The sequence below is a fragment of the Prinia subflava genome, chromosome 6, assembly GCF_021018805.1.
Source record: "Prinia subflava isolate CZ2003 ecotype Zambia chromosome 6, Cam_Psub_1.2, whole genome shotgun sequence".
Lineage (NCBI taxonomy): Eukaryota > Metazoa > Chordata > Aves > Passeriformes > Cisticolidae > Prinia > Prinia subflava.
Window position 1 is genome coordinate 38,770,643 of NC_086252.1, and position 23,279 is coordinate 38,793,921.

Below are 23,279 nucleotides of genomic sequence, written 5' to 3' on the forward strand. Positions count from 1 at the left end.
GGGAACGGGAGAGCTCCGGTCCCGCCGGGAATGTGGCTGCGGGCCCGGCCCGGCCCGGCACACGGCCCTGCTCCGGGAACGGGAGAGCTCCGGTCCCGCCGGGAATGTGGCTGCGGGCCCGGCCCGGCACACGGCCCTGCTCCGGGCTCGGGAGAGCTCCGGTCCCGCCGGGAATGTGGCTGCGGGCCCGGCACACGGCCCTGCTCCGGGAACAGGAGAGGTGCGGTCCCGCCGAGCGCGGAGCGGACACCGCGGTGCGGGGGCTGCCGGCCTGAGCGCGGCTGGAACCGCTCTGACAAGATCTGCGCTGAGGAGGAGTTCAGGCTGTGGCATGAGCAGCCTTGGTTGTGCTGTGCAAAATACCCTTTTACTGACCTGCATGTTCTCCATGCTCCACTGTGACCTGAAAATCCGCCCCAAATCCTCATTCTGGGCTCACTGTATCACTAAAGGCCCTGCTTTATTGTTGCACTGAGGTGGCCCAGACTTCTCTAGCCTTCTACTCAATCTCTACCCTGAAAAATGACAGACATGAAAACAACCACAAGTCTCTGCCAAAAAATCTGTGCCCACTATTTCAAAACCAATGTCTGCTTCCTTTAAACTTTCTTTTTCGTTAACATCTTGGCGTTTATAAATTATGGCAACTATAATCTCAATTTCAGTGGTGCAATATTTTTTATCTTGTAAATCTGCTTTTCAAGGCAAGGGAAGAAAATCAACTGCCTGGGTTTGGGATGATGCCTTTCTGGGTATTGTCTTGCAGCCATTCTGTTCCCCACAGCAAAGCACTGCTGGTCTTCCCACAGGAATATCCAGCCAGTTGTGAGGTGGCCAAGTGTGCTTTAAAAATAACAAGTTACCCTAAAGGAGATACCAAAATAAAAAGCACAAATATACACAGAATATACATGTGTAATTTTAGCACAAGCACACAGAGGCTGAGCCCAGAAGAAGTCGCTGCCCCTGCTCAGGGCAGGCTCTGCAGCATTTCCCCACTAAACTCAGCTGCAACACGGGGATCGCACTGCCCCTGGGCTGACCCTGTGCTCACTCTGAGGAGTCTGTCACACCAGAAAATAAAAAAATAAAGATCCCAGCTCTATTTATAATTTATACTTAAAAATAATTTGCAATATGAAATTGTATGACTGGTTTGCAGTAAATATGATGCAGCAAGTTGCCTTCTAAATCTAGACAAAGGTTTAAGTTTCATCTTACCATAATCAAGGAATATTAGAAATATCCATGGCAATGAAGACTTTATAACTAAAAGAATCAAATTCTCAAGAAATATGCAAAGAAAATGGTGGGATTTATTCATGTAACATCTTAAAATCTAAAGTAACTGCTGTGCAAAGCTATTTTGGACTTCTGCTGCCAATGAAATCCCAAGAATTTGTACTCCAGGTGCTGCACATCAGATTGGCCTGTGCTGTGTGTAGGAGTCCTCAAGCACGGAGTCCCAGCTCCCAGAGGAAAGGGCCGTGGGCAATCACAGCACACCAGCACAGCCCAGCTCTCCAGACCCGCGCCAGGCAGGGGAAATGCGGTGCAGCACAGCTCAGGAAGGCTGGCAGTGCTCTGGAATGGCTGCACACAAGGGAACGGAGCAGTTCTAGGACACAACCAGAGCAAATCTGTTTAAGGTTTGCATATTGTGGGCCAGACCAGCCCCCTGATGCTCCTGTGCCCCTCAGATGAGAGGGGCTCTACATTTTAAAAGCTGTAGATTCCATGTCTCTTCTTGGAAGCGTCGGTGGTGGAAGTTTTGACAAAACCTCTCTTGCATAAAGTGTTTTATGCAGTCCAGCTTCTCGGAGAGTGAGCTCGACACGGAGCCTGGGGTCAGAAATGACCTGTTAAAAAAACCACAGCAATGATCAATGGAAACCAAAAAGTTTCCTGAGGAGCTGCTGCCTTCCCTCATGTTCTCCATGCACACAGCCCAACTGCAGCACAGACTCCAAACTCCTCCTGGTTGTTCCTACACAATCCAAGTGCTTCAAAGGCCTTTATGATTATTCTCACAGTGTTGCCTTGTGCCTACATGGCAGTGCCACTTCCATTTGTCAGAACAACAATTAATCCCAGGGAAATTACTTCTGAAATTTGTCAAAAGTTTATCTGACACAATTTGTAAGCCTCTTTCCAATCCCTGTTCCTCAGTCTGCAGTGGGACTGCGCTGGAAGTACAAGGAAGAGCGACACGTTGTTTCCAGAGCATGTTTAAGATTTGTCAGAACCTCATACATTGGGCAGATTTGGGGAATTTTAATAACCAAACAAAACCCACATCTTTCCATTACCAAACAGAGAAGCTTTAAAATGTCTTAAAATGGGAAGTGCTGGACAACTTTAGCTATTAGACATTGTTAGATTTCATCCTATTCAGTATCAAAAGAAAGCTTTTACACCACAGATTTGTACCATAGCTCTTCTCCTTTTGTAAATAATTTTCAAATTCCAAAATGGGAATTGCAAATGCATTGACTGAGCAGATAGGGAACAGTGAGGGAATCTAAAGCTATCAAGATGTTCCTTGAGTGCATTTGAAATTTGAGTGAGTGCCCTGAAGCACGAGTTCAGGTAGCTGAGTTCCCACTGCACTGACACAGCACGATCACAGCCCGTTACCTGCTCCTCGCTGTAGGTGTGCAGCCTGAACAGCGGCTGCTGCAGCTCAAACTCCTCCTTGGCTCCTATGCCCATCCGAGCTTTAGACGCCACCGTGTCAGCCACTGCTCTGGCTGGATCTAATTTTGCAACAACAGCAACCTAAAGACGCAATATGAGAGTGAAAATTACTCTGTGTGTGCAGAGCTAAGGTGGGAGTAGGTCATTATCAGTAACACACCCCTTGAGAACACCTTTATTCCCTGTCTCTGCAGTGGAACAGCGGCGCAGGGTCCCCTGCAGAGGCGGCCTGGGCACAGCAAAGACGTGTGAGAGATGAGCACAGCACCCTGAGCTCTCCAACAGACACTGACACGAGCTCCAGTGTCCAGCCCAGTCTACAGGGACCCAGCAGCCTCACAATTCTGCAATACCCACAATTCCCGAAGTCCAGACTTTCTTCTTTTTCTTCCAATGAAAACAAAACTCTTCAGGGTGATAGTTCACTATTTTTACAGAGTCATGGGCAACAACATTGAGTGATATGCCCCAAATAATACAACTCTGATTTCTTTCTGAAGTGCATCTGCTTTAACTGTGTAATTTCCTGTGGCTAGATCAATATCAAAGACTCCCAGACACTGTATTGTGCCAGAGTTAATCTTTTTTCATTGTTTACTTCCTTTGTGTTAAAATATTCAGATACAGGCTAATACTACTTTGGAAAAATACAGAAAGATGCACAAGAAAAATAGCTGAAGTCCATATGAAGAATGGCTAAAACCAGGAAAAAAATCCCTTTAAATTGCATATGATAATTCTTTTCATCCATCTCTTTAATAAAATGTCATCTTGGTATTTACAGGCTGTCCAAACATTTACGAGCTAAATTACTTTAGTAAAGATCTTTCCCCCCCTCCCCATAAAAATAATGTACATACTTTATGAAGCATCATTTCATTAGTGTGAAACAGAGAAGAAATGTTGGTCAGAGAAGTATAATAAAGTGGGGGCATCACCATCCCAGGCAAAGGCCCTTCTAGAAGCATTTTCTACTCTGACAAGAGAATTGAGTCAGTGGGAAGGGCTCAATAGATCATGACTACCAACCAGCCTCTTTGGAGGAAAAAACAAGGAGATTACATACAGAAATGTAAATAAAGGCACTATTACTTTTTCAAAAGTCATCAGAAAAAAATAACCTTAGCCCTACTTCTACTATGACATCAGCAAGCATTAATAAGCATTTTGTGGATGTCTTTTTAAAAGTAATGTGCAAAAGTTTCAGAGACTCAAATATCTCTGAAGAAAAGTCATCCAAGGCGTGCAAGGTTTCAGAATTCAAAAAGGATATAAATTACTCATAAATCTTGCCTAAGACTCAAGGCAGACTTAAGGTTATTAAAACAAACAAAACCCAGAAAAAAACACAGAAGAAAAATCACATCCAACCTGGAAAAAAACCCTTCTCTATCGCCTCTGAGATATCAGCAGCTCCTACAGTACAATTTAATGTCATAACGTTCCTGTTGTCAGAGCTACAAAGGACATAGGGTTTACAACAGGAGAGAATTCCGGTTGGTCAGACCTAGAGTGCCTTTTCCCTGCTCATTTCTCTGCTGCTGAGCTACGGTTGTTTCCCTCTGCCCGCCCCAGCCCACCTGCTGCCGCAGCGCTTCCAGGCGCTCCTGCCTCTCCTGCTCCTGCCGCGCCTGCAGCAGCGCCAGCGCCTTCTTCTGCTGCTGCCGCTGCTCCTGCAAGGCTCTCCGGAACTGCACCCTGCGAGCACAGGGGAAAGCTGGGCAGGGACCCTGCGAGCACAGGGGAAAGCTGGGCAGGGACCGGGGAACCTGGGCAGGGACTCTGCGAGCACAGGGGAAAGCTGGGCAGGGACCCTGCGAGCACAGGGGAAAGCTGGGCAGGGACCCTGCGAGCACAGGGGAAAGCTGGGCAGGGACCGGGGAAAGCTGGGCAGGGACCCTGCGAGCACAGGGGAAAGCTGTGCAGGGACCGGGGAACCTGGGCAGGGACCGGGGAACCTGGGCAGGGACCCTGCGAGCACAGGGGAACCTGGGCAGGGACCGGGGAAAGCTGGGCAGGGACCGGGGAACCTGGGCAGGGATCCTGCGAGCACAGGGGAACCTGGGCAGGGACCGGGGAACCTGGGCAGGGACCCTGCGAGCACAGGGGGAAAGCTGGGCAGGGACAGGGGAACCTGGGCAGGGACCGGGGAACCTGGGCAGGGACCCTGCCGCAGTCCTGTGCTGCCGCTCAGCTCCGAAACTGCCCCGGGGATCTCTGTACCCACCTTAGGGTGCCGTGGTGGTTCATCGAAACACCCCAGCAAGGCAAAGGGGCTTTTGCACTTCAGTGCCCTCTTTGTGTTGGAGTTTTTTCTTTGGGTATTTTTGGGGCAAGGGGAGTTTGAGGGAATTGTGCTTTTTGATTTGTTTCTCAGTGGGTTTTGGTTGGTCAGTTGTTCTTTTAAACAACTTGGCTAACCTTTCAGATTCCACGTCTAGACCACAGATTTTCTCTAGCATGCTTTATATAGCCCTGGTACTCTTTTTTCTCCCCAATTTTCTTTGCCAAGAAGAAATGTTCTCTCACATCTGTGTATGGCAGAAGAAATCTTTCCTATAACCCTTTCCATTAAAAGAAACACCTCACTCCCAGTCTTGTCATTGGAAAAAGAAAAAAAAACTTTGAGACTTGCATCCTTCTTCCAAAGGAAAAACCTGGAGGTTCACACCAGTAACTCCAGAACTTTACCCAGAGCATTACTGTGCTGCTCCGCCTTTCACTGCAGGCATTTTTAGACTATTGTGCAGAGTCTATTCCTTGTGGAGCTCTAGATTTTTGTTGGGATGTCACTTCTAGTTCTATAGGAATTGCCAATGTCATGCTTTGAATTTCGAGAATTGCCTTCCTTTTGCCCTTCAAATTTGAACTTGCCTTTAGAGAAATTGAGACGAGACAGCTGCTTCAACTACAATAAAACGTGTATTGTTATTTTCTTACTCTCCAAATTTTAGTAACCTCAAAGAAGTATATAATTTGTACTATAAACTGCAACAATCAGAACTAAACCTACAATTCTGCTGGTGGCCAGCAGACCTCTGTGTCAATAACCCAATCACAATTAGCAGGACAAACAAATTTATCCCAAGTGTGGTACAAGGCTGCCTGAGGGTACCCCAGAGAGGCTTCCAGTTTCTCACAATGTGCACTGTAGTTTAGGCAGAGAAATGCCACAGCAGGAGTGTTCAGGGGTCATTCTGTACCAGGGAAAAAGCTTAATCTGCTTTTTATATGGAGAACATTTAATAAAAAGCAGATCTTCATTTTTAAATGAAAAATGACAAAAATGATACTGAAATCATTTCACTCTGCTTGAGCTGACTATTGTGATACACGTTTTAAAATACTCCAGAATTATCAAACATGAAAATCAGTACTCTGGAAGCTCCTGTGCAAAGCCAGGAAGGAGGACTGGGGTGCACTTGGCCAGGCCTAACTTCAAACCCTTGGTCTTGTCCCTGGCAGTTTTCCTGCACAGGGGAATGCCAAGCAGTGCCAAACTGAAGCATTCTGTGGCCTTTTCATGCCCAGTTTGAACCAGTCCAGGTGATCCTGGCTGAAGGGAACAGGCAGGGAACAGGAGAGAACAGGCAGGGAGCAGGCAGGAACAGGCAGGGAGAGGGCAGGGAACAGGAGGTAACAGGAGGAACAGGCAGGGAGCAGGCAGGGAGGAACAGGAGGGAGCAGGCAGGAACAGGCAGGGAGCGGGTAGGGAACAGGCAGGGAGAGGGCAGGGAACAGGCAGGGAGCAGGCAGGGAGCAGGCAGGGAGGAACAGGCAGGGAGCAGGCAGGAACAGGCAGGAACAGGCAGGGAACAGGCAGGGAGGAACAGGCAGGGAACAGGCAGGGAGCGGGTAGGGAACAGGCAGGCAGGAACAGGCAGGGAGCGGGCAGGGAACAGACAGGGAGGAACAGGAGGGAGCAGGCAGGGAACAGGCAGGGAGCGGGTAGGGAACAGGCAGGCAGGAACAGGCAGGGAGCGGGTAGGGAACAGGCAGGCAGGAACAGGCAGGGAACAGGCAGGGAGCGGGCAGGGAACAGGCAGGGAGGAACAGGAGGGAGCGTGCAGGGAGAGCGGGGCACCCCCAGGGCCGTGCTCTCGTGGCTGTGCTGCCATCCTCCTCAGGCTGCAGAGAGACAGCCAGCAGTGACAAAGATGGGGTGTCACTGTCGGCAGGCAATGGCACTGCTGTGAAATCCACACCCAGGGAAAGCAGGCACCCTTGGAAACACACACTCAACTGCACATCATGTTCCTAAGTTGGAGTGCCCTTCCAACAATTTTTTATACTTGGCTTCCAATGTTTACTCAAGCTTTGATTTCACTCTGTTCACATCTAAATAAAGTTGTTCATTCTTTTTTGCTCTATTACACCTAGCAACATTTTATCTACCATTTCTTCTACGTAAAGGTAATTTTATAGAAAACCTCAAAATGAAAATAACTGAATACTCAATTTTGCTTTTAAGCACCACAGTAAGTAAAATTTCAATAAATCATCAGCTGATAAATGAACATAACTGATTACTTTCAGTAAAGGTACCTTTGGTAACATTGCAGGTACATATTTGTGTAATTTTTGAGAAGCATATTTTCATTCAAACTCTGCTTTCAGACACTGTCTCATAAATATTCAATAGGAAATAATGAACTACTCTGTCAGGAGAGCCCAGGAGAGTTTCAGGGGAGCATGTGGGAGCTCTGAGGTGGGACGAGGGAGCTGAGCCCACACGGATCTGCTCTGAGGGCACGGGGAAGATGCAGCATCCCGGCCCTGGAGGAGAGAGCCCATGGCAAACAGTGGCCACCGCTGTTCCCATGGGCCAATCACACCAAATCCTGGCACAGAGCAGTCCTTGCCTTCCCTTGGAATCTGGGGCCAGGCTGGCAGCAGTTCAGGTGCTGGGGCAGAACAGGGCAGGATTCCCCACTCACTGCCTCCCTGCAGAACAGGACTGTGCCAGCCTGTTTCCCACAGGTAGTCAGTGCAAATATTTGCACAATTCCATGCCAATTTTATTTTCACCCTGTAAGAGTAATGCCTAATCTATTGCTTTTGGGGGGAGAACATTCTTTTAGAACATGTGATGTATTTTCAAACCATTTCCTGCCTCAAGGACCTGATGGAGAACTTGACTAAAATTCACTGCACAGATGATAAAGAAGAAGTGGACTGGCAGCAACAAACCCTTGCCTTTTTAGATGCTAATTTTTCAAGCACAGTAAGACTTAAATGTGGTTGGTAGTTGTTGACACCACATTAAAAGAGAGCTTATAATTTAGGGTTTAGGATTCTAAAGACACAGACACGTGGGGTGAAGACATTCAGTGTAGCAGGGTGTGATTTCTGTGAGATCCTGCACGTACGGAGCAGGGACTGCAGCAGAGGCACCTCCTGCCCCACACTGCACCTCCCATGGGGCACTAACTCCTTACCCCAGCAGCCTCAGCCGTGCCAGGAGAACAGGGCTGAGCTCCCCTGAGTGCCAGTGAGCAGAGCACACACCGTGTATCTCACACCTGCTGGTTTCTGGAGCACCTGTCTCTCTCAGGCTGTCAGCTATAAACCTTCCATTTTTATTAGGAAGAAACAGAGAACCAGAACTCTCTGCTTTCCTTTTCAAATGTGGCCAGCCCAGACCTTTTCTGACAGCACACCAGTAACCAGAGCTCTCGTTCAGACAGTTTAGTCTTAGTTCTCAGCCTGAAGGAGTTTAAATCTGCAATTTCTGCACAATCAGCAAACACAGTGACCCACAGGGACATACAGCAGTCAGGTAAGGCACTTCCACCCTACTTTAACAAGTGGGCCACTATCAGCAAACAGCACCAAATGAACAGAGGAAAGCACAAAAGTATGATTTTTGCCTACATCTGGGGGCATTTAACAGGACTGGGGCAGATCTTGCCCCAGTGATTCTTGTAAGCACTGTTTTACAAGTTTTGTATTAAATTACTTGGATAAAAGAATTAATAGAGAATAGACACTGGGCTTGGAGCAGAAATCACAACCCTTTCCCCCCTTTTCTGAATGCAGAGAACATCACTCAATAGGATTGCTTGATTTCACTATTCTCATCCCATTTCATTTGCTCAGCATCTATGGGATCCTACAGAAAGTTTCACCCACTGGGCTGAGGCATGTGTGGGTTAACACAATCTGGAGACAACAAACAACTGCAGCTACCTAGGAACATTCACAGTCAAAAACTGAAATGCCCAAACAGTCAAATATCTCCACTCTCAGACAGGAGTGGCAGAATGCAAATTTGGACTCCATCACTTGAAAGTCTCCATCCAGTTTCAGGTGCCTTTATTCCCTTCCTTTGACCTGGTTAGAGCTCTGGCTATTACAATTACAAAGACCTGAGTAAACAGAGCACCATAGTGACTCTGTGATAATATGTTTCTTTTTCATAAATAAACCAAATTAGTTAATTTTAAATTAATTTAGTTTGATTAAAAGCAATTCAGGGTAACAGCAGAAGTTTTTAAAAATATTTTATTATACCTACTAGAAAATCTATGCATTATTCAGGCCATCTCCTGTACTTGGAATAGTCAGTCAGCTCATTTTGTCCTTTTCCAGAAGGCCCCGAAAATGTGTTGGATCAGAAGTGTGGTTCCAGCCTGTGTTTCATGAGCATTCTGCAGAGACACAGACCCAGTTCCTGTGCCCTGACAGGTGGAAGATGCTGGGACACTGCCAGGACACTCCCAGTTTGCAGTGCTGCCCTGGACACGGCAGTGCCACGTGTGTACCTGACCCGCACAGTGAAAGGTTTCATTTTGTACAGCAGGTCAGTCTGAGGGACAGAATGCTGAACATTTACTGACTTCTGATCACAATAGCCTGAAGAGGTGATTATTTCCTCTCACTAATTCAAATATATGTGTTCCTTCTCCTGTGAGCTAAAACCACTGCAGGCATTTCTAATGAAAGGTAGAGATGGATATATTTGCAGCATAAGGACATGGACATTTAAATTAAATTGTCAGCAAGGTGTCCTAACAAAGTAACACTCAAGTATTGTTTCCCACAGAATCCTTAAGAGCAAGTTTAATATTCTAATGCCAATGGCACTTTAATCCTATTTTAATTGCATTTCTGGTCCACACAACTTGGTGCTTCCTCTATGTAAAAGAGTCAGCCTGTGCTTTGAGAGCAGTTATAACGGGACTACACAGGGGTTTATGTTCCTCTGACAGAGGGACTCCTCTGTGAAATCCAGGATTTCTTCAATAGGCCGTGAAAGGTCCAACTTGTGCAGCAAAAACTTGGCAACTCAAGCCTGAGCAGGCTCCAGTCCTAAATCCCATCAAACAGGTGAAGGACATCTACAACTAGATGAGCAATTTAGGACTCTCTAAGATAACAATAAATATCTTTGAGTCTGTTAAGTGCTGAATGTGTTCCTTTCACTTGCCCCTCAAACAAACTAAACCTGATTATAAAACATTATTCAAAGTGAAATATAGAAGGTCTTATTACTCAGCTACATTTTATGACAGTTTAGTGCTTACAATGGTCTGAAATTTTGATGGGTGTGAATTAACTGAACTGAATTAACAAACTGAAATAAATTGCATCTAGGACACAATCACCTAGGATGCAACCTTATGGTATCATTTGAAGCATTTGCCAAACAGGAAGGAAAAAAAATATACTTTTCCTCAATTTATTTTAAAAAAGAAAATCAGGAGATCAAAGTAAATACGATTATAAGAAGATCCTATTGATACTATAGGTATTCACATTTAATTTCTTTTACCTTTCTCTGTCTTTGGCTGCTTGTTCAGCCATCAACTTTCTCAATTCCTCCAGATGCTGCAGATCTCTCTCCTCCTGTTCTTGCCACTTGAGCTCTTTCTCAGCCCAATATTTTTTCAGCTAGAGTTTGAACAAATACAGCAAACAAATTAACACTCATTCCAAAGCTCAGACAGTGAGAACAAACCAAGTAAAAAAGCATTAAGTTAAGGATTCCAATTTTGATCCTTTTGGACTAAGATTTCTATTTTAGAGCACTACAGGCTAACAGAATATTTACTACCAGAGCAAGAGGGTATGGAGCCCCCAGAACAAAAGTAGTAAAACCAGACTGTGAACACTAATTTGAATACATTTTTCCACCACAGTCTGAAGACCACGACTTCCATTGTGCTTGCATTCCCCAGTAAAGCAGCTGCAGCATAAGGTTATCAGCCCTTTTCAGGATCTAGGATGTAAAATACTGCAATGAAACACAGGACTGCTGACCCCAAACAGCTGCTGTTCCATCTGTGCATAGGCAGAGGGCTGCTCTGTACAGACATTACACACAGCAAGAGAAAACTTTACACAACCAGAGTGTTTACAGATAGAATTGGTGGTGGTGGGGTCAGCACTGCCTCCCTGAGCCCCCTCCTCCCCTGTGCTTTCAGAGCCCCCTGCCCCTACAAACACCACGTGTACAAGGCAAACACACAGAACCAGCTGCAGCAAAGAGAGGAGCAAAGCTGCTCGTGACCTGAGCAACAAATGCTCACTGAATGTCCCTGTCTGTGCCCCTGCACTCAAGAGGTAAGATCTCAGTGAAACAAACACAGACTGGCCGTGTCACTCTAGTGAAAAGGCCAGCACAGACACTTGTGGCACAGCGTGATTTTCCAAAGCATTAATCCACTACAGTGCATTTCTGGGCCTCTGTTAAGCTGCATCCCAGCCCTTTCCCAGGGAGTCAGGACACAAGCCCTGGGAGCATTGTCCCCCAGGGGTGTCCCTGCAGCCCCGTGCTGTGCTGCAGGGCTCCCTGCTGCATTGCAGCACACAGCTGCATTGCAGCACACAGCTGCAGCACCGGGGCTGCCATGCTCTCCCAGCAGACCTGTGCAGTCAGAGCAGCCGTGCCTCTGCTCCTTTTGTGGCACAGTGACTCGCCGAGGCTTTTTCCTGAGAAATGCAATAGAGTGTCATGACTGGTGTGTCAGATCAGGCAGCTTTAGAGCTAAAATGGACTGGGGCAAGACCTGACTAACCAGCTACCCATCTCTACATCAATACATAATACTGTACAAGAATACATGTGCTATGAGATCAGCTATAGGTTTTAGAAGCAATAGTACACATTGATATATGCAAAAATATATAAAAATTTCTCATACTTTCTCTTTATGCTGAGCTCTGCGAATGCTTTCCTGTTCTCTCTGTAGCCTTTCTCTCTCATCTTCCTTTTCTTTTCTTCTGGCAGCTACAGCAGCTTCTAGTTTAGCAGCTTCTTCCTGCTGTGCTTTCCACTGTAGAACCTGGAAGAAGCAGTTGAAGAGACAGTCCTGCAGCAGACTGGAACTGATCCTGCGAAGCTCATGTAATCTGCTTACAAAGCAAGATTTATAATCTTATCAACCATTAACAAGCACCACCTTTCTGCATGTTCATGGGCAGCTCCCAACTGATAGCATAACATGCAATAAAACCACATGTGAAAAGGTTTTAGCCAAAATTGCTAAAACCATCTCAGTAATTCAAATCTCCCTTCAGCACCTAGGAAGGGATGGAGACCAAGGGTCACTGAGCACAGTCCATGTGCAGCCTTTGGCACAGGCACTCCTGTGGCAGCTCCTTGCTCCTCCCAGGGCTCACTAGTGACAGGGACGTCACCTGCCAGCCACAGATGGCACAGCCCAGCCTGGGAGCCCTGCCCGGGCCCCGTGGGGGTCCTGCCTGCTGCCACCCCCTGCTCTGCAGGAGGAGAGGCAGGGCTGCCTGGCAGAGCAGGACAGGCCACGCTCCCTCAGCCCTCGCTGCAGGGCTGCCACACTTCCCAACAAAACTCCCTGGGAGTGGCACGGACCACCCAGCCCAGCCTGCCAAAAATCCATTCCTGGATGATCCTGGGTGTTGGTTGAAGAAGACAACTTGTCTGCACACCTGGCCATGGGCAGGGACACTCCTGCAGTGCCCAGCCAGCGTGGGATTCACCTCGCTGCTGTCACCAGCACTGCTGTGCTCAGCTGTTCCTGCAGGTTTCTGCAGGGTAATTCAAGGCTCCTCTTTGTTGGCTCACCAGCTCTTGTTGTAGTGGATTTGTCAAGCACTAACACAACTCTGCGTTCCTCTAAGGAACAAACATTGCAGCCATTTTCAACTGGTTCTCCATGCTACAGCACTTTAATACAAACATACGAAGATTCTTATAATTTTTCCACCTTTACTACATTTGACTGGTTGTGTGTGCAGATTATTAATTCTTCTGGTTTGTGTTTATAAAAGATGTTCTTTTTATAGATCCAGCACTCCCCATGGCCCAAGGTTCTCAGAGAGCTGCATCCCTGAACGATGCCGTGCTTGCCCTGCTTCTTGCCAAAATTACAATTATACTTTTTTGCTTTGCAATACACTGAACAATGCTGTGACTTCTCATGGAGTGCAGGCAAAGTGATAACATGAAAATAACCTGAAAATGCAGAGGGTGCAAAGAGGACAGAGCCAGGCTCTTCCAGAGGTGCCCAGCGACAGGAGGGCAACACCTGAAATTCCAGTGCATTCATCACTGCCCTGTTGGGAGGCTGGATGAATTCTGGAATGGTGACCTCGGCCTCTGCAGAGGTCCCTTCAGCCTCTGCACCCCAATCAAGCTTCCCACAAACTTCAACTTGTGACACCAGGGCTGCCTAAACTGAAATCTTCATGTATCAATTTGCCAGCAGCCTGCTTGTGCAGTTTGGCAGTTTAAGAATCTAAAATAAAATGCTAAATTGTTTCAGTTTCCCTTCACTTGCCACAGTAATGAACTCAAAAAGGAATGTTTTGAAAATGAGTCACAAGAACATGCAATCCTTTCTACCTTGGCTTTGAAACAGACTGAAGCAAAACCTATATAGAAAGATTTAAAATCTAATGACAAACAAATAGTGAACGAAATCTGCTAAAAGCATACTCAGATTGGAGCTGGGATAAGCTGTAGGAGCATTTGAAGGAGCTTTAAACTTCTGTAATAACATCACAGATTTTCTCAACTGATATGAGGTAACAGATTATGTAACCAAAAAAATTGCTTTTTGTAAGCCTGGATTTCCCTACATCCTGCTTCCCGCTCCTTTCAAACGCTCTCCACGGCTGAGGTCAACGCCACCCTGTGCAGTCCCTGATGCAGCTTCAGTTCCCCAATGTCTGAGAACTCTCCTGATCCTCCAGTGGCCTTCTCTGGACTTTCATTTCTCTATTAACCAGGGACTAGTTTGGTTGTTTGATTGCAGCCATCGGTATGGCGAGGCCATAAATTCCCAACAAAGTTGCATTTCCCTGATCCTTCAGGGGAGCCAGGGCCTGGAAATGCCCATGGAGAACAGAGCCAGCCCTGCAGGGAGCCTGGGACGATGACAACTGACTGGAGGCAGCAAACAACACTGCAGCATGAGCAGACACAGAAATCTGTCCAGAAATCATCTCAAACCTCCACATGAATCCACTGTATCAGCAGCAGTTTGTGTGGTGTGTGTGACACCCGACCCTGTGCCATGATCACCTTCTGGGGTTCTTTCCACGCACCTCCTTCATTACAGCCTTTTGATCCAAGTCAGAAATCAATATTGGGGCACAATCTAGATTTCTGACAGGTTATGTACAAACAAATGAGCATAACCAAGCATCAAATTCAGAACTTCACTGAGCTGACAAAGCATTAATCACAGTGTGTTCCCCAGACAGAAGTGACAGGCCAATAACTCAGTGTGTATCTCCACTCCTGCCCTACATCACTACTAACACATATATTTACTCAGCGGGCAGAACATGCTTTGGTTTTAATTTCAATTCTGAATCTACCTTTTAATTTTTTAGTTAGGATTTTAAATGTATGAGCCCAAGGCCAATCAGGAAAATGGGTAACAAGGATGCCAGAGGAGAGTTTCACTGCACCATACTTGTTCACAGTACCCAGTTATTATTTTCTGTATCCAGCACATTAAATTAGTTTAGGTTATTCCCACTCCCTCCCATGTTTGTATAATCCATGTCTTTTCATTAGGGCAAAAGAAGAATAATTTCCTTTAAAAATCATAACTGGGACAAAAAAGATGTAATTGCAACAACCCCCCCCCTCCCAAAAAAAACCCACAAAAAAAGGAACATTGGTAAAAGCCAGAAAAGGCTTTACCTTTAGGGCTTTTACCTTTAGGGCTCTACTGTTTAAAAGTGACCACCTGATGCTGGATTGCCAGCATTCCTGCAGCTGAAGCGTGCCAAGAAAGCTGCTGCATTCATCGGGCTCTTATCTCCAGAGGCAGGATCATGCAGGTCTGGAGAGCAAAAAACCCCCCAAACAATAATTCTGCTTCACCACAGCAGAAATCTGAGACCACAGACTGCACAAGGAAATTAATGTGGTTCTGATTGCATTCTTCCATTCCTATGAGTTCAAAATCAGAGGAGTATATTTTACTGTGTCAACAGTAAATGTTTTATTTAAATATTAAGAAAACCCCTAGTAGTTAAACTAATATTGAAAATACACTGAAACCTGGCTCTCCCATTGCCTGTTCCACAAAACAGTTTTCATTTTAGCAGTAAAAGCACTGCCAACATTAAGTTCTGAAAGTTTTTAATTACAATTGGCATTTCAAGTACATTTCACAGTTCATGTATTATTAGAGGAGGTTTTGCCAAGTGACTTATTAAATTGCTGTGCTGAACAGAATGCATACACACCTTTTTTTCAGTTCATTATTTCAATATTGCATATTACAATAATGTAAAGTACACTTCAAACTAATTAAAGTAATAAATTAGTTCTTTCACTCTAACATCTGAATAGCAATAATGTATTTACCATTCACCCAGTGTTACAGATACAACTTTTTTAAAGACAAAACAATTCACAATGCCACAGCCCCACGTGGGGTTTCTCTTCAAGCAGCAATGGCTTATTACAAACAGGCCTTGCAGCTGCCTGTGGTGACACAAGAGGTGGCACCAGGCTCCCCAGCTGGGTACACAGGGCACGGGGCAGGGAGGAGGCAAAGGGGCAACACCAGCCCTTGGAAACGGAGGAAAAGGTGCACCAGGAACCAAAAGGATGAGAAATCCTGGGAGGAACAGTGTCAGAAATGACTGCCCAGAGCTCAGATCACTCTGTGCCACACAGGCATGCTAAGCTTCTAAAATCCAAATTATAAGCAAAATTTCCCAATAACTGTGTGATAAAGCCAGAACTGTTTGTCATAACTGAAGGTATAAAAGGAAAATCCTCTGAGATCCCCATTCTGATTCTTTCTAGCTCACTTTTTCAACCTTATAAAATGACACAATCTAAATACTCTTCTAGAATCTCCCAGAGTTTTATTAATCTCTGAATCACTTCTGCTCATCTTTCCTGATTTGGTTTGCAGGTTTATTTTTCTTCTTCAAATTGTTCGCAACTGATTCTAAGAATCCCTGGGAAAATTTAGAGGGTCTCTTCAAGAAAAATAACTTCACTAGTGAAGATTCTACATGGTAGAAAAATACACAAAAAAAGAAGAACCACAAAATTTGGCTAGCCCATGGTAGCCCAGGACAGAGTTAATCTGTTCATGATGGGATCACAGGAACAGAACAGCTTCGGTCAGGGCTGCATGATCACAAGCAGCAAAATGAGATTGTGAGACAATTAGAGATTCAAACACTATTGAAAGGAATTCAGTGTTTTAAAAAATCCATGAGGGACCAAGGGAGCCCAAAAGCACCTTGAGAAATGTGCATATCCAACAACCACAGTGATCCACTGCCCAAACCAGCTCCAGTGCTCTCCTCTCCTTCCCAGCTCCCTGCGTCATCACCATCTCCTCTGCTCAGGGTCTTGCTGAATATAGAATTGAGAGTTATCCCATTTATGGCAGCTCAGAGATACCTCTTGATTCTTCCAGATGGAAGCCACAAGGCACAGAGAGGGAAAAGCGCCTCTCAATTGCAGATTTGGATTTTAACCACGTCAACTATGACATTTTTCCTTCACATTTTCAAAAAAAGGGCTGCAGGCTCAGAACAAGTTGGTGACCAAAAGAATTCTATTTATAGAGCAAAGGCCATTTCAGAGCTATGCCTTTCTAGTGCCTTCTGAAAAAGAGAAAAAGCGAGGCAGATGTAAAAGGTGATTAAGTGATAAGAAGTTATGTGCTGAGGAAATAGCAGGATTGCAACATCAGCCCTTCAGTAAGGATATTGCTCAGTCCAGCTCCTAATGGACCCATCATCTAACAAGGAAAATGACTTTTTTAAAATTTGACAAACCTTCTATTTCCCCACACAAGGTCATTGCTTTCTCTCTCCTCTAGAACTGGCCAAACTGAGATCACTACAAGATTAACATGGAAAACTCGTTGAAAGGTGACTTTCCTTGCCAGCAGTGCAGCCTCCTTACTTGCAAGACAGCTCAGCCATTCATACTGCAGACAAAAGCAGCACATGCTGGTCTGTGTCTCCTGCCTCAGCAACTCCCTGCCATTCTGAGGCGCACAAAAAAAGAAAATCTTTCTAAGAAAATGGGAGGGAAACGTAAAAGGAAAAAAAAGTTAAAGACCCCAGGCTCCCATAGAAAAGTAAAGATTCAGTCAATTTCTCTCAAGAGTAATAGAAGTTAAACATATAAATCCTCCTTGAGTTAATGGGATAATAAATCCCTTGGATTTAAATATTTTAGAAATTAAACAGGGCTACAGAAGCCTGTTACAAAACTAACCATTTTTTTTCAAGTCACTACCCACATGGAAATGTCTATCCAACAACTCCTAAAAAGCAGTGCACTTCTTTTCAAAAAAAAAGAGGGTTTTTCAAACATGCTTGCATTCACCCACAATTTCTCAATACAGACTCTGGTTCAACTGCTCAAACTCTTCCCTGTGTGCCAGGCCTAGGGAGGAGGTAAGGGCTGGATGTTGTGGCCATTCCCATCTGCAGGACAGAGCTGCTGCGGCTGGTCCCTGAAGCACGACCCTGCCAGGACCTGCACGGCCCCGGGCTGCCAGGACCTGCAGAGGCCCAGGCTGCCAGGACCTGCAGAGCCCCAGGCTGGCAGGTCCAGCACTGGGCACAAGGACAGGGGTTGGGCACACATGGGAACAGGGGGTTTGGGAGCACAGGGGGTTGGGAGCACAGGGGGTTTGGGAGCACAGGGGGTTTGGAAGCACAGGGGGTTGGGAGCACAGGGGGTTTGGGAAGTGCAGGGGGTTTGGGAGCACAGGGGGTTTGGGAGCACAGGGGGTTTGGGAAGTGCAGGGGGTTTGGGAGCACAGGGGGTTTGGGAAGTGCAGGGGGTTTGGGAGCACAGGGGGTTTGGAAGCACAGGGGGTTTGGAAGCACAGGGGGTTTGGGAGCACAGGGGGTTTGGGAAGTGCAGGGGGTTTGGGAGCACAGGGGGTTTGGAAGCACAGGGGGTTTGGAAGCACAGGGGGTTTGGGAGCACAGGGGGTTTGGGAAGTGCAGGGGGTTTGGGAGCACAGGGGGTTTGGAAGCACAGGGGGTTTGGGAAGCACAGGGGGTTTGGGAAGTGCAGGGGGTTTGGGAAGTGCAGGGGTTTGGGAAGCACAGGGGGTTTGGGAAGCACAGGGGGTTTGGGAAGTGCAGGGGGTTTGGGAAGTGCAGGGGGTTTGGGAAGTGCAGGGGGTTTGGGACACAGGGGGTTTGGGACACAGGGGGTTTGGAAGCACAGGGGGTTTGGGAAGCACAGGGGGTTTGGGAAGTGCAGGGGGTTTGGGAAGTGCAGGGGGTTTGGGACACAGGGGGTTTGGGACACAGGGGGTTTGGGACACAGGGGGTTTGGGACACAGGGGGTTTGGAAGCACAGGGGGTTGGGAAGCACAGGGGGCTTGGGACAGAGGGGGTTGGGAAGCACATGGGCTGCTGGCAGCAGAGGCAGCAGTGGACACGCAGCGTTCCCAGCACGGGAGAGCCTCCAGGCCCTGGGGAGAGCCTCCCAAGGGACACCCCACAGATTTCCACAGCTCCAGGAGGGGCTCGCTTGCCAAGACTTGAGAAGTCGTGAGCAAACTGTGCCCCAACAAAGCTGACATTGCCAAGGAAACTGGGATGTATGGGAGACCTGCTGCTGCTGTGTAATTGTATTAACTGATAATCATAAAAAAGGACTTGCACTGTTCAAAGCCACCACACGCTGAAATATAAAATATTAACAGTGTTATTTCTGGAAATACAATAAGAATAGGAAGTGTATGTGTGTATTCCTAAATGGAAAGCTAATGAGATGGGTGCCTCAGGGTGTGAGCACTAGAGCTTATAAAAGGGAAAAAATTAAAGCGTATATTAAGAACAGTTCCCTGGAGTCTGACATATTACAGGGCAGGGGGAGTTCATCCAAACAATATGAAAGAGCCATCATTTTTTAAATCTAGAGAGTCCTTTTTATAGGCATGGTACATATCATTTTTCCTTTCTCAGGTGTCAGTAACCTCCTGAACTGCCCCAAAGGCCTTAAGTAGCCGATATGCCAGGGGCTGCAGGAGGAGGTGGGAGAAGTTCAGATTTGCACAGCTCCATGTCACACACCCCCATCAAGCAGCAGGACTCAGCAAGAGCCACTGCTGTGCACGTTTCATTCAGATGCTGCTGGCAGAGGCCCAGAGGTGTCCTGCTGTCTGTGCTCTGTGGTTCAATCCTTAAAACTCTGGGGTCCATTATATTCATGGCCTTTGAAACCCATGCAAAGTCAGAGCAGTAAATCCAAACCCCAGCCTCCCCCTGGCAGGGCTGCAGGGCAGCAGCTGCCCCAGCAGGGAGAAGGGAGCTGCCTCTCCCTGGGGGCACAGCCCGGCTCTCCTGTCCTGGCAGAGACCTGGTGTGTGGCACTGGGCAGTCCTGGCAGCACGGGCAGATGTGAACCTCTGACACCAGCTACAAACCTCCGCGTGGTGTCAGCAACAAACTCGTGTGGCACTAACAGGTGGTGTCTGAAGTCTCCAATAACTTTCAGCTCTAAAATCTGCCTCTTTCTCTCTAAAATGGGGATTCTTCAACCCTGAAAACTTCTGAACAGCACCTGGACTCACAGCCAGGCTCCACAGGGTCCTGAATGACAAACAATAAATGGTAAAAGCTAACAATTTCTGCATCTGACTGGCCTACACAAGACCTATGAGAAGAATTAGAGCAGCATTAGAGCATTTGGCAGTAGGATAATTAAGAAATAATGCATTTACAAGTTTGCTAATCTCAGAAGATAATCTCCTTCTGGCTGTGGTTAGACAAACAATGAAGGTTCACATCCCTAATAGATTTTTGACTGGTACTCTTGAGTAGCTTGTGCTCCAAAGGCTACCTCTAAGAAGTTAAAAAAATAAATGCCAGAAAAGTGGTTAAAAGTAACTGTTTTGACCATTAACAGAATATTGCCTTCAGTTCTATAAATGTTCAAATCTGAAAAAGGGATATGAAAGAAAAGCGCTTGAGCACAACCCTCAGCCATGACCTGAGGAGGAGCACCACAAACCAATTTCAGTGAGGAAATTGTCACAAGGGCTGGGACCAGCCCTGATAAAACCTGGGATCCAGAACAGGAGCAGTGTCAGTCCCTGGGGCTGACAGCATGTCACATCAAATTTGCTCCAGGCTGTGTGTGAACAGTTTATTTCACAGCTTGTCCTTGTAGTTCCTCTCTTTCCTCATCCAGCATTATCAAGAACATCTTTCTGTTCTTGACAATGGGAATGTCAACATTTTATTAACACATAAATATTATACAGGTTTAAATATTCATACATGCATAACCTTAAATAGGCTGCATTTCTACTTACAACTACTTATCTAAATATCTTCCTTTAGATACAGAATTCTCTCTTCTAGACCGATCTGCCATCATATGGAGGAGAGCTCCTTCAATCCTTTACAACTGCAGCATGTTGGGGCAGCTTGGCTTGCCTGAGGTGCCACTTTCCCCACTGAAGATCATTCTAAGGAAACACCATCAGCAGGAGCTGTCTGCTTGTCGAGTTCTCCATCCTCAAGCAACTTTAGCCATCACAGGACAATTTCAACTAGATTTGGGAGAAATGCTTGTCCCAGGCGTGCTCCAGACCGGACAGGCTTTGGCAGACCCAGCAGACAGTGTCTGAGCAGTCACAGCCCAGGCTGAGGCTCCTCTGGGTCCTTGAAGGAGCACAAAGGAGCACTGGGTGCTTCAGCAAAGTGCCCTCGCAGCTCCCGGGAGTGCAGGGCTCTGCAGGCACCCCCAGTGCTGCCCAGAGCAGCCCAGGCAAATATCAGAAATACAGAGGGAGAGGAGTCCGACAGGAGGAGGAGAGATCAGAAGTAACAACATGTGATGGAACACAGGGCATGGGAAACAGAGGGGGAAAGGCTGCTGGAAGGGCAAGCAGGGCAAACGTGCAGAGACCTCTGCAAGTGCTTCACATGTTCTGTGCACGAGCTTTGTCTGACCCAAAAAATGACAGCACGTCAGAGCTGTGCTGACCTCAGACTGTTAATGCCAGGTTTGTTAGGTCTGGATTGAAAACTTATTACTGAGTCAGAACTGGCTCACCTTTGATGAATGTTAGAGTCTCAGACACTTGCTCACATCCATTTTGGAGAAATACTAGGCCATCCTACAGCTCCCCACAAACATGAGTAGCTATATTTAAAATTTAGGTCATTATAACTTGTATTTTTTATGCCCAACAAATGAATGGGTCAACTCAGTAGTGAATAGACAACGCTTCTAAAAAAGAAAACCATTATTTTAAGTAGCTTACTATTCAAATATTTATTCTTTTAAGAAGTTTCCCTCAAAATGATAGGATTATAGTCAAAGCACTGGATGTGATACCTCTGCAGATTTTTTTAAACGTTCAGCTGTAATACTTCAGTGTTGATCTCTGATAATCACAGCATTTAAACCAGTGACTTGACTACTTGCTGAATAGGGAAATACCTTTTTTTTCCCCAAGTTTACTGTCACATCCTTCCTTGTAATACAGGAAAGGAGAAGGAAAGCAGTCCGCAAGGTGTTTTATACAATTCATAATACCCCTGTTAATTCTACCTAATTCTTTTCTTTTTGAAATTAATTTATCTTAGTTTTTGCCAGGATAAGAAATGCAAGAGCTGCTCTCCCAAAATTCAGAATTCACAATGCAAGAGGTTTTAGCACTGGAATGGGGATTAATCCTGGAGCACAAAATGAGGGAGAGAGGAGATCTAAAGGCAAGCAGGACCACAGCTTTGAGCTGAGGATGAAAAAGCCCCCTAAGCAGGACACACAGGAGATCCAACTGCCCTAATGGCTGCTGCTGTTGGTCTTCCCTCTAATCTTTTAAAATCATTTTATATGAAGATGGAAAGTACTAGATTACAAATATTTTAAGATAGATTCAATAGAAGAATAATGTTTGGAATGAATGCAGACACCTCAACTGAATTTGTGGTGTAATACAGCAAGTACTTCAAACCCCAGCAGTGAGGCAGCACCTCCTCATCCTCTGAAACGATCACTCCTCACATCTTGCCTTGCCTGCCTTGCAATGTAGAAAAAATTCCTTCTCTATGTTGTTTAGGAAGAGGAATTTCACGGAGAGAGGATTTGTTTTACACAGTGTGCTCCAGAACCCTGGAGCACAAAGCCAGATCTGAGTGACTCCTGATCTCTCCTCAAAGTGGAACCCCTTGTTTTGTTTGCTTTCCCATGGCAAACAGGGTTGTTAAAGATATGTAGCAGGCACATTTACTCTTTAAGAATGCACAGTGTATCCTCCCCAGCATTATCCATTTCACATTGTATTTCTTTCTGATGGCTACCGTGTGGCCCTCATGATTTATTTCACCTGAGCTTCTTGAGTTGTTCCAAAGTTCCTCCTTAGGGACTCTGACTTCTGTTAAAGACACACATTGATCTTCCGTGAGATGGAACATGGAATAAAAATTTGAAAGCCCTTTCCCCAAGTAAAAACTGCTATAAATATTAATTTAACTTCTCTGCTGCTTTCCTTTTTAATTATCCCTCCCTGTCAGTCACAAGGCCTGGAGTCTCACCAATGTCATAGGTGCTTCCAGTGCATTTAAAGCAGCTTTAAATCGTGTATTCTTTAGTCAGTCTGCTGCCCCTTTGGCTTGTTGTTGACAGGGGAGAGAACTGTGTAAAAGTTGGGTGATATCGTATGGTTATTGCAGGAACCAAACCAGTGCAAACCTGTCACATATTACATCTCTGTGTGTGCCATCACCTCCTTTCACACAGGGGTCAACACAAATGCTGTGGCTCTCTCTGAAACCTGCTGCTGTCATGAGGCAGATCTCTGTCCCTGTGTCAGATACAGCCTCCTCAGGGTTCCCCTGCAGGTAAATCACTGAGCAACTGCACTGCCCCTCTGCCGGGGGAGACAAGCGAATTTCCTGATGCAAAACTTACTGAAAAGCAGAATGTTAATCCATGGCCAAAAAGAAAAGGTGGAAGAACAGCCCTAATCCCTGATTTCCAGTTGCACACTCTTTCCCTCAGAGACAGACTCTATTTACCAGTCTGGATCCCTCTCAGGATGGGTTTTACTGTGTGAACTGGTACTGGACTGAATTTCCCTTTACCTGCCAGCAGCTGCCTTCCATGTCAAACCCTCTGC

At 46.2% G+C, this 23,279-nt stretch overlaps 1 protein-coding gene across 6 annotated transcripts in view; it reads right to left on the bottom strand.

The window, feature by feature from the left end:
• Window positions 1-1,294: 1,294 nt before the first annotated feature.
• The window catches only part of CCDC148 (coiled-coil domain containing 148), a 46,086-nt gene continuing 24,101 nt past the window's right edge, over window positions 1,295-23,279 (bottom strand). For 5 of the 6 annotated variants that reach the window (XM_063401093.1, XM_063401094.1, XM_063401092.1 and 2 more), the window contains 5 exons: window positions 11,844-11,984; window positions 10,472-10,590; window positions 4,278-4,395; window positions 2,638-2,778; window positions 1,295-1,859 (listed from right to left, as the gene is read on the bottom strand). In XM_063401093.1, coding sequence (XP_063257163.1) covers window positions 1,713-1,859; window positions 2,638-2,778; window positions 4,278-4,395; window positions 10,472-10,590; window positions 11,844-11,984 — 666 coding nt within the window. In that variant the 3' untranslated portion in view covers window positions 1,295-1,712. Of the gene's footprint in view, window positions 1,860-2,637; window positions 2,779-4,277; window positions 4,428-10,471; window positions 10,591-11,843; window positions 11,985-23,279 lie in introns of all 6 variants that reach the window. The other variant, XR_010080858.1, reaches the window with a different exon arrangement.